This window comes from Camelina sativa, chromosome 5 (genome assembly GCF_000633955.1).
Source record: "Camelina sativa cultivar DH55 chromosome 5, Cs, whole genome shotgun sequence".
NCBI classification, from domain to species: domain Eukaryota; kingdom Viridiplantae; phylum Streptophyta; class Magnoliopsida; order Brassicales; family Brassicaceae; genus Camelina; species Camelina sativa.
In genome coordinates, this window is record NC_025689.1 from 11,666,946 (window position 1) to 11,679,709 (window position 12,764).

General features: G+C 37.6%; 1 protein-coding gene across 1 annotated transcript in view; it reads left to right on the forward strand.

Moving 5' to 3' along the window:
* Positions 1 to 260, forward strand: part of LOC104786576 (probable 3-hydroxyisobutyryl-CoA hydrolase 3) — a 4,898-nt gene extending 4,638 nt beyond the window's left edge. The window contains exon 13 of the mRNA XM_010512006.1: positions 64 to 260. Within this exon, the coding sequence (XP_010510308.1) occupies positions 64 to 198 (135 nt within the window). The 3' untranslated portion in view covers positions 199 to 260. The remainder of the gene's footprint in view (positions 1 to 63) is intronic.

Consider the following 12,764-nt stretch of genomic DNA (forward strand, 5'->3'; position numbering starts at 1 on the left):
ATATATATATATATATATATTTTGTCATATTGTTGATATAATGTTATATTGCTGAAATTATAGTGGGAGCCAAGGCGACTTGAGGACATCAAGGATAGAATGGTAGATCAGTACTTTGAGAGATTGGAGGGATTGGAGGATCTAAAGTTTCCGCCAAGGAACAACTTGCATGCTTCATCAATCGCTGCAAAGCTGTAAAGACACGAAAGGATGCGTAATGAGACATATAAACCATTGACCAAACCAAGCAAGAAGACCAAACCAAGCAAGAAGACCAAACCGAAAATATCAAGATTAAGTATTTTAATAATTCTTCCGTTATTTCTTATGTTGTCGCAAATAAGAATAAACGTGCTTTGTGTCCTCCTTTCTAGGAGCACAGCATCTCACGTTTCAATTATTTCCCTTTCTGCAATCTGCTTCCATGTATGTAGAAACTTCTATTTCCAAGTTCACTACTTAATAGAACATCAAAAATAAGTCCTAAAGAAATCGTGTATACTTGTTCTCTTATACAAGCATTGATTGGTGGTCGATTAAGTGGTATATGAACCTTCATTTCGCTTTTGATCAAAACCAATCATCCTTCATCACATATATGAACCTTCATTTCATTTTTTGGTATCAAAACCAATCATCCTTCAATCACATATATCGATTTAAGTAGATCATCACGATTTGTGGTATTAATCCGTGCATATATGGTGGATGTAAGATCCGGTTCCAAAAACGGTTGTTGGGACCAAAATCTCCTCCGGGTTCGGGTTCTCGGTCACAGGCCCAACTGTTGACTTTGTGTCCCCTTTTTTGGACACGTTGAGTTCGACGATGAGGTGGCTCACTTCGATACCTTTCAACTTGAGAACCGAGTTCGGACACCGAGGAATCCGAGAAGTCCGGCATTTCAGAGAGATTCTTGTGTTATGAAGAGATTCGGTCAAGTCGGAGATTCAAACGTTACGATTTAAATGCAAGGATCAAAACAGACGTATTAATGGAGAATAGTTGTGTTTAATTAGTGAAATAATTGTAAATATACGCCATTGTTGTTAGAGTATATCCCACATCGGAAGAAACAGAGTTCCTTGGGCAATATATATATAGTATGTGGCATATGTGGCAACCCTCCTCCCTTGAGCTAGCTTTTGGGTGTTGAGTTAGGTCCATTACTAATATTGTATCAGAGCTAAGGCCTATTCTTCTCGATTGTGGACTACCACCCGTAGATGTCCAATCCCACAAACTTTACGCTACATATGTCCAGTCTTGAGCATGAGGGGGGTGTTGTTGTACCCACGATTCGTCATCTCGGGAAATAGGCAAAGAGCCTGGGCCGAGAACGACTAATGGGCCAAAGGCGTATCACTGGTTGGCCCGTCAAGCCCGGAGAGAAGAAGAGAGCGTGAAGGAGCGTTGCGCTAGTTAGCTCGCAGCTCGAGCTTGGTCAAAGATGTAAATACGTATGTGTGCTAGAGTCATAGTTTTGTATGATTCACGAGTGTATGTGCGTGCATAAAGTAAATTAGACATAAGGGATTTGTTAACGGGGTTCGGTTAACCTACATCCCCGGGACCTAGTCCAGAAACCATTCACTAGAAAAGTCCGCAACCTACAATTGCTATATGGCATCCACCACTCTTTTCTAGAATTACAATGAAAGAAGAACTACTACTCATTGTCTTTTCCGACAAGTATAGATCTTCAACAAAACCATCAAAAGATCTCTCTATCTTCTTGATGGAGCAATGTCACACACATGTGTGCCTCTCTCGATAAACCCTAGACGCGCAAGTCTTCATGTCACCGTCTCTTGGTATATATATCGAGTGCCAAAAGCCCTAGACGACTTAAGCAACACTTCAAGTCTCTACAAGCAATTGGGCTTAACTTGTACAAAGGCCCATGCTCACGTGGCCTTCAAGTCTTCATGTTACGTTATATGCTATGTAACGTCTCGACCTCATCTTCTGTTAAAACAGCTCAAAACTTGTTCCAGCAATATCTGCACTTACAATCTCTCCCTTTTTGACTGAGTTTTACAACTCAAGCTCTCCATGTCAAACACGCATACCAATCAATAAACATGATATAAAGCTCTCCCTTAATCATATACCATCATGCTTAAATTATGTTCCATAACCTTCTCAATCTCCCCCTGCTTGAGTGATAAAACTCTGTTAAAACTCTAAGTGCAGAAGAAGCTTACTCATACCTATTGGGGCATATTCCATTGTCAAACACCTCTACTCCATTGTCAGAAACGCCTTCCCCTTTGAGCTCTACAAAGATTTTCATCCTCCCAAATCTTGTAGTACAATGAAGCGTTAACTGAACAGTACAAACCAAGATCAACATCCATCAAGAGTATTTACACCGAATCAACCATATGAGCTGCTACATGATGGATAACACTCCCCCTACACCAATGCATCACATTCTCTCCCTGCTTGTATGCTCAACCACGTGAAAAAGCTCTATGTAATCACACACATATCTACCTCTGTTTCAACTCCCTTGTCTTGTAACTTTGCACTTTGATGATCTTCAAGCTTTAATACTTCTTCATACTCTCTCTCTCTAAGTTGTCACTGCATATGTGATGATTCTAACATAAAGTCTTTGTTTCTTCTGTCACTGCAGTTGCATCACAACATCTGTCAACATCTACACAACTCAGCACCATCACATAAATACCAACAATCTCCCCCTTGATGGCTGAGTTGTAGCTCACACGATTTACCATCTTCAGTCTCCCCCTTTTTATATTAGTTTGATGCGCAAGCAGCCCATACAGGAATTATAAGACAATAGACCGATCACGACTCCAAGATGCTGTGGAGAGATTCTTGCTCCCCCTCAAACCACGCTGCTAGCTTTATCTAAAAGAATACATAACATCACCAAGGCTTTCACTCCCCCTGCTTGAGTGCACAACTAAGATAAAACCTCACACTACACAAAACTTTCCCACCTGCAGTGTTTATTAAGCATATATACTCAAATTTGAATGCAAGAGCATGACCAAACTCCTGCTAAACCATGCAGAGATTGCCCCTTTTTATTACCTTTTTGCAAACATACTCCGACCAGAATCCTCAGAGAGACGTAAGCAGCATGCTGGTAAACAAGAACAATTAAGACAACTCTTAGCAGCTATACAACACTGTCAAACCAACAACATCACCTGTGAAACACCTGCGACATCACCTTCAAATCTCAGAAGAAGTTGCTTCACAATCAACAAGAAACCGCTGTCGCCAATAGGAATAGGATCTAAGCCTGCCGTACGCACAGAACAGTCTCATCGGATGTGAGAGCAATTCTAAGAACAAAATGCAGAGACAATTTCCAAAAACTTCAAACCATCCTATAACCAAGCCATAGAACAATCACCAACAGAGCTCTTGTATTAAACTGCTCTCACAATCACATCTAGCATATGGGAATATCTTTGATCTCTCCCTTCTAGCTCGGTTCAATACTCAAAACAGCCAATGAAACCAACCCAAGACCAACCAGAAATTCACAATTCTGTTGAGAACAACGTTAGATAAAAAACCAGATGAACATACCTTGTGATAGTCTTTACACAACACCTTTCATGTCAAACAGTAAGCCAATGAATGAAACAGGCAATTGCAAAATCTGAAGCAGCTGTCATTGTAGTATGTGTACATCCAGCTTCAACAAACACAGATTCTCATATAAATTCCTTCAGAGTTTAAGTGCTAGAGCAACAACAACTTCTTGAATTTCAAAAGCGATGTCCCAACTTTCACCTACAAGACACTTCAGCTTCCTGGGTTACACCTTAACCGGAGTTACTCAACTCTGAGTATTCTACCTTAGATTGATCCCGACCAACATCTCCTTGCAGATGTCACTTAAGCTAACCTTGCAGAACTGAATCGGAGTTACACAACTCTGAGTATTCTACCTCAGATTGATCCCGACCATCTTATACTAATAGTGAAAATGAATCCTTCTCCTGAACTTCAATAATTGAGTGCTCTCTTCTCTTTCTTCTTCCAATAATCAGAGACATTTCTTTCTTTTCTAGGAACCTTTTGTAACCACAGTCACCCACAGCTCTCCTTGAGTTTACAAGAGTGACACTAAACCAAACACCATCCTTCACAGCAGTAGAACTTCCATAACAATGCTTGATCACAACAAACTGAGCTTCTTATATCAACAGAAGTATAAGGCCATTTCATAGAGACTGGATCATCGATCAACCTTGAAAATTTGCAGCGGAAAATCAAACTTAAAACCTCTCCGAAAATGTTATAATCATGATTTTCATCCCTTTGACAGACTGACCTTAACTCATGCCTTTTTCTCCCTTTCTTAACTTGCAGCAACCTGATATCTCATTGAGCCTTTGTAAAACTTGCTTTAAAACCTTTCCTCACAAAAACCTTTGGAACAACACTCTGAGAACCATTAAACGTATCAAAAGCACATCTTGACGAACCTTTATAAACACTGTCCATCACTCCACAGATGTCAAAGACTTGTATTGAAAATTTTCCAAAACAGGGAACTCTTGACTGAAGCATTTGCGTCTGTCTCGATGCAGAGGACAAACGGAGTAGCAAACCAACCCAGAAAATTACAAAATTTGGTGGGAATATCAACAACAGTCACACGAAGCCACAGCAAAAAACGGATCACGATTCGGAGTTACGGTTTGAGAGCTACATCAAATTTCCCAAGACAGATCCAGACTAATACGACCTGCGAGCATCCAATTTTGAGAGAAATTTCCCATCAAACCACAAGGAACCAGAAGAATATCTCTATATCCTTGGAAAGATCTTGTTTTCAAGATTTCAGAACATCTTTCAGAGCTAAAATCTGAGGTCTGTAGCCAAATAAAACGAAGAAGAAAGTATCCAACAGAAGACAGAACCATATCAAAAAAAACTGTAGTCTCTCGTCTGATCTCTTCTCAAATACCAACGACAGCTATAAGCGCCATAAACCACATCATGAGACCTTGTATTTTGAACATCTCTTCTTCTTTTTACAGCATGAACCATTGATATTGTCGCATCAAGACCAAAAATCTCTTTCTCTTGAAATCCAGCCTCTCTTCTTTGCAGCCACATTACACACTGATTTCGTTCAAGCTTATAACACTCACAACTTTTGACTCTGAAAATAATATCACAGGCATCTCACTCCTATCTCTAATTCCAAGACCAACTGTAAGCTCCTTTTGAAATCATCTTCACAAAATTGCAGGTTCACACTATAGCGCCAAACTACAGCCAAGAAAAACAGTCCTTAGCAACCTGAAATTAACTTCACGATACCCGCAGAAAATTTCTCAACCACTGTCAAATTCAAATTCAGCGACAAAGCTCTATTGATCCTAAAACCAGCCAACATTCCAAGAATATTCAGACACCATAATCACTTGGAACTCTCATTATCGAAAATACTTTGAAGAACAGCCCCAAAATAATTGATTTATGAGTCCCAACAACTGAACAAAAAACTTCTTCTCGTTGATTCTATAACAGCTCAACCAACAAGGAAAAACAAGAACCACAAAAGACATCGACCAAATTTCCCAGATCAAACAGCACAAAAAAAACTTCCTCTCGTCAAACCAGTGTACACAGATTGAGAGCCTCACTCTTCACCTACGGTCTACCGAAATCCAGAATTATTGATTTTGATCCTGTGCTTGGAACTTGGAAATTTACCAGCTCCTTTCTGTCATTTAGATTTGAATCTACCATGAGATTCATCTCTCCTATTTTTTCACAAAATCGCCATTTTCTTCCATGATGGTGACTATCAATCTTTTCTCCATGTTTCAAAAACTTCTCACCAAATCTGGAATCCAATACAAGATTTTATTCCGGCTCAAGTTGTCTCCTTTGCCATCAATGCAATCCTTAAACCTCATGATGAAATTGTGAAGATTTATCTCCTAGCTCCTCCAAAATTCCACATGTAACACACAAACTCAACAAACTGTGAATCAAATCAAGATTCACAAATTGCAGTTCTCTCTCTCTCTCACTTTTGGATTCGATACACCCTAGAACACCAAAGAAGCCTAACTGCAACTTTCTATTGAGATCACTGCCTTTTCAAAAATCCCAAACCAACACGTTTCCAATTCTTCTGGGCCTGATTTAGTTCAGCAAGATATTGGGCCAAAAATCCCAAAGAAACCCATGATGAAACAACCATCCTATCTTCCTTCATCTCTGCCCGACGATTAAGAGAACTATGAAGCTATTGGTTTCAGCATTCTTAACCTTCTTCTCCCCCTTCTTGTTTGCGTGTATAAAAAAAGCATGACACGTACAACAACAACCAACCAAGGATGCTTATCATAAGACACAGAGAAAGATGCACCAAACCTTGAATCTTCATAATGGTGACAAGATTCATATGCTAACGCTCGAGTCACAACCTAACAAGAGCTCCTTCTCTAATAAACCAATACTGATGCCAAGTTCCAATGTTTTTCCATATCACAACCTGCGATTTTCTTCCGCTTTCTTGATCAAACAGTCAAACTTGCAATTTCTTGATTCAAGAGAAGTAAACCAGCCACAATTAAACCAACTTCAAGTGAAATGAAGTACACACCAAGAAAAAAACTAAGTCTCAATCTCAATAGAGAAAACAGAGCTCATCTCACAGACTTTCATTCATACACAAAACTGAGATTGTTGATTTAAGAAACTCAAAACAATCCAATACTTCTCTGCAGAACACACCACCAACAATAACACCAATTTTGGTGCTCAACCTCTGTAGATATCCAAAACGATCGAAGGCAGTATGCACAAGTCTTTGTCTCTGTCTGAAAACATGGGTGGAGATAAAACCAAACTTCTCAAATATAATTTTCAACGACTGACAAAACACCACACTTTGCAACTGACTATCCTCAGCTTCATTGCTTTCCCTTCTCGATTAAAGTCGACAAACATGAAACCTCTTGTCGAGCTAGACTCACTTTCTTTCTTTTCAAATCGGAGAAAAATAACATGAGGGTGTGTTACTAACTCTTTCTGTAAATTTCCCAACAAGAGAAACACTTGTGATTGCACAAAACCAATCAAGCAGACATTGAATCCTCTGCGGCGCTATCGATGAGCGTGAGATGAACGACTTCTTCTCTTACCAGAAAGTAACAACAGCACTTTGTCTCTCTCTTCACCTTCAGAGACGCAGAACTAGGACTCAACCCAGATTCTGGTCATCAACTTTGATCATCCAGTGACATCTTCTTTGCCTGCAACTCTCTCTAGAAAACAACAGAGTTCACAAAAATTCCTCGATCATCTACTTTTTTCTTATTCACGCTTCCCGGAGAATTTCGGTGGACTAAACTGACAACTCCAATGACTTGACATCAATTCAATCATCCTCATCTTTCTCCGTTTCTCTTTGTTTCTTCAATTTCACCAAACTTAAGATACTCTGAATTTTCTTCTCAAACTATATAGAGCTTGTCTTATCTCTTATCTAGCAGCACATCCAAGATCTAACCTGTTAGAGATAGTAATCTCAGATCGGTTTCCCGCTCTGATACCAATTGTAAATACGTATGTGTGCTAGAGTCATAGTTTTGTATGATTCACGAGTGTATGTGCGTGCATAAAGTAAATTAGACATAAGGGATTTGTTAACGGGGTCGGTTAACCTACATCCCCGGGACCTAGTCCAGAAACCATTCACTAGAAAAGTCCGCAACCTACAATTGCTATACTCTTTTCTAGAATTACAATGAAAGAAGAACTACTACTGTCTTTTCCGACAAGTATAGATCTTCAACAAAACCATCAAAAGATCTCTCTATCTTCTTGATGGGGCAATGTCACACACATGTGTGCCTCTCTCGATAAACCCTAGACGCGCAAGTCTTCATGTCACCGTCTCTTGGTATATATATCGAGTGCCAAAAGCCCTAGACGACTTAAGCAACACTTCAAGTCTCTACAAGCAATTGGGCTTAACTTGTACAAAGGCCCATGCTCACGTGGCCTTCAAGTCTTCATGTTTCGTTATATGCTATGTAGCGTCTCGACCTCATCTTCTGTTAAAACAGCTCAAAACTTGTTCCAGCAATATCTGCACTTACAAAAGATTCCTGCATTCAAGAGGATTAATTAGGACGCGGAAATCATGTCTCATTAATTACGCATTAATGGGGTAATAAATTGGTCTATATAAATATGTAGGGGGGGGAGTCATTTGAGAGGATCGAACATTTTTTTTTTCCAAAAGCAATGCAATACAATTTCTAGTACTCAAACACTCTCAATTCAGTTCGGAACTTTTAACAGTGTCAAACTCCTCCACACTTAAATCACTTCGGAAGGAGAGAATTATTTTTAGTTCTCACAGGTGTGTTAGAGTATATCCCACATCGGAAAAACTCTATAATACACATTTTCTTCACACACTTTTTTCTTGAAATCTGGCTCGATCACTAATATCAAAAAGTGTGGGATCTGGCTCCAACAATGGTGTGAATATAAGCATAAACTGGAGTTAATCTTTCTTGATATCTCCAATTAGAAGGATGCTAGAACAAAAATTTATCTAACAAAAAAATGAAACAAAAAATGTGTATTAAACACCAAGAAATTGTATAGTACAAATGTATCTTCCTAGGGTTTTTACGTACAACAAAAATACTTCTCCTTGATGACCTTCCTCTCATTTATTTAGTATCTCAAGCCTTTATTTTAATCAGTCAACTAGGACCAGATCTGCGCTACAGCGCGGGAGAATATTTACGGATATTTGTCATAATTCAATATGTTACATATTTATTTTATTATAGTGTAGTCGATTACAATAAATCATACATTTGTGTTAAATAACATATATATTCGATTTGAGTAAGGATTATATATATATCAAAAGAATAACTGATTTTAGTTGAAATTGTGTATACTTTTTTATAGAGATTCATTACATCTGATGTTTTTACCACATAATATTTACTGCAAATTACATCAAATTATAATTTTCTCTGCAACTTAATTTCAATAAGTCATGTACGTTACCAATCAGATCCTTAGCTTGTTTTATTCAAGCAGTTCTGATTTTGGTTGTAAATGTAAATTTGTTACTAATTTGGTATATAATTTTTATTATTTGTTTTGTTTGAAGAAAGTGTGTAACATATATATTCGTATTAATCCAAATTAATTATCATATTTTAGATAATAAAACTTTAAAAATAAAAAAATAAAAATGATTTGTTATTAATATTAAATTAGATTTCCATAAATATCTTAACATATATAACCACATTAAATATGTTTACATTAGATATAAAATTTCAAATTTAATAATTTTGCTTTTATGGTAACAATATTAATTGATTTCCATAAATATTGGTTAATTCTTATTTTTATAATTAATTTCATAAATATAAGACTTTCCACTGAGAAACCTCTTTTAATTGCTAAATTCTTATTAAATTAATTAAAATTAATAAAAGGATAATATCTAATATGAATTATAACCAAACCCATTTTGGATCCGATTGTCAAATTTTGGGTAATTGTAACAAATAGACCCGACCGAANATTTTAATCAGTCAACTAGGACCAGATCTGCGCTACAGCGCGGGAGAATATTTACGGATATTTGTCATAATTCAATATGTTACATATTTATTTTATTATAGTGTAGTCGATTACAATAAATCATACATTTGTGTTAAATAACATATATATTCGATTTGAGTAAGGATTATATATATATCAAAAGAATAACTGATTTTAGTTGAAATTGTGTATACTTTTTTATAGAGATTCATTACATCTGATGTTTTTACCACATAATATTTACTGCAAATTACATCAAATTATAATTTTCTCTGCAACTTAATTTCAATAAGTCATGTACGTTACCAATCAGATCCTTAGCTTGTTTTATTCAAGCAGTTCTGATTTTGGTTGTAAATGTAAATTTGTTACTAATTTGGTATATAATTTTTATTATTTGTTTTGTTTGAAGAAAGTGTGTAACATATATATTCGTATTAATCCAAATTAATTATCATATTTTAGATAATAAAACTTTAAAAATAAAAAAATAAAAATGATTTGTTATTAATATTAAATTAGATTTCCATAAATATCTTAACATATATAACCACATTAAATATGTTTACATTAGATATAAAATTTCAAATTTAATAATTTTGCTTTTATGGTAACAATATTAATTGATTTCCATAAATATTGGTTAATTCTTATTTTTATAATTAATTTCATAAATATAAGACTTTCCACTGAGAAACCTCTTTTAATTGCTAAATTCTTATTAAATTAATTAAAATTAATAAAAGGATAATATCTAATATGAATTATAACCAAACCCATTTTGGATCCGATTGTCAAATTTTGGGTAATTGTAACAAATAGACCCGACCGAAAATTAAATTTCTGAATAATCTATCCTTAATGACTTTGAATTCTATGTTTTTGACGGAAAAATTATGGGTTTATGTTTTTGGCAGGAAAACTATGGTTTACATTTTTTGGCGGGAAAATTATGATGATGGTAGTATGATGATAATCATCATCATGATGATAGTATGATGATGGTAGGATGATGATGATGATGATGATAATGATGATGATGATGATGATGATGATAGTATGTGATGATGATAGTATGATTTGATAATGAAGAAAATTGATGGGTTAGTGGTTACCTCTTGTAACGTTCCGACCGCCACCTCTTAGTGGGACCCATGTCCAATTCCAGTCCATGGACCCACCGTCCTTAATGGGCTTCACGTTCTCTCACTAGGCCCATGAGCCCATCTATATCCGACGGTCGGTTTGCTACGTTCGGGATGCTTTAAAGACTTGCTACCGTCCCTACAAATCACCACATGATCTTTCTCTGTGTTTTGTCCTAACTCACACAGTTCCGACTGTCACTTCCCGGAAGCTCACCCATCCTGAGACTACTCCAGCTCAAACACGCTCAACTCAAGAGTTCTCTTAGGCCCCTTGAACGAAAAATAAGTGCACTTTAGTGACACAGGTAGCCAAATCAATTCTTTTAAACCTCTCCGCAAGCCGGGGTGTCACAATTCACCCCCAATAACAGATCGCAACGTCCTCGTTGCGCACCAAGAGCGTCCTCTGAGAAACCTCTTTTAATTGCTAAATTCTTATTAAATTAATTAAAATTAATAAAAGGATAATATCTAATATGAATTATAACCAAACCCATTTTGGATCCGATTGTCAAATTTTGGGTAATTGTAACAAATAGACCCGACCGAAAATTAAATTTCTGAATAATCTATCCTTAATGACTTTGAATTCTATGTTTTTGACGGAAAAATTATGGGTTTATGTTTTTGGCAGGAAAACTATGGTTTACATTTTTTGGCGGGAAAATTATGATGATGGTAGTATGATGATAATCATCATCATGATGATAGTATGATGATGGTAGGATGATGATGATGATGATGATAATAATGGTGATGATGATGATGATGATGATGATGATGATGATAGTATGTGATGATGATAGTATGATGATGTTTATGATGTTAGGTTGATAATGAAGAAAATTGATGGGTTAGTGGTTACCTCTTGTAACGCTCCGACCGCCACCTCTTAGTGGGACCCATGTCCAATTCCAGTCCATGGACCCACCGTCCTTAATGGGCTTCACGTTCTCTCACTAGGCCCATGAGCCCATCTATATCCGACGGTCGGTTTGCTACGTTCGGGATGCTTTAAAGACTTGCTACCGTCCCTATAAATCACCACATGATCTTTCTCTGTGTTTTGTCCTAACTCACACAGTTCCGACAGTCATTTCCCGGAAGCTCACCCATCCTGAGACTACTCCAGCTCAAACACGCTCAACTCAAGAGTTCTCTTAGGCCCCTTGAACGAAAAATAAGTGCACTTTAGTGACACAGGTGGCCAAATCAATTCTTTTAAACCTTTCCGCAAGCCGGGGTGTCACAATTCACCCCCAATAACAGATCGCAACGTCCTCGTTGCGCACCAAGAGCGTCCCCCCCCCTCCCCTGACGGTGTGAGTCCACTCAACTCCACACTCGTCTGGGTTCGGCTCTGATACCACTTGTAAGTTGTAACGCCCTGACCGCCACCTCTTAGTAAGGCCCATGTCCAATTCCAGTCCATGGGCCCACCTTCCTTAATGGCCTCACGTCCTGTCACTAGGCCCGTGAGCCCATCTATATCCAACGGTCGGTTTGCTACGTCCGGGAGACTTTAAAGACTTGTTACCGTCCCTACAAATTACCACATGATCTTTCCCTGTGTTTTGTTCTCACTCGCACAGTTCCGACAGTCATTTCCCGGAAGGTCACTCATCCTGAGACTATTCCAGCTCAAGTAAGCTTAACTCTGAAGTTTTCTCAGGCCCCTTGACCGAAAAGATAAGTCCACTTTGGTGACACAGGTGGCCAAATCAATTCTTTTAAACCTCTCCGCANAATGGTGATGATGATGATGATGATGATGATGATGATGATAGTATGTGATGATGATAGTATGATGATGTTTATGATGTTAGGTTGATAATGAAGAAAATTGATGGGTTAGTGGTTACCTCTTGTAACGCTCCGACCGCCACCTCTTAGTGGGACCCATGTCCAATTCCAGTCCATGGACCCACCGTCCTTAATGGGCTTCACGTTCTCTCACTAGGCCCATGAGCCCATCTATATCCGACGGTCGGTTTGCTACGTTCGGGATGCTTT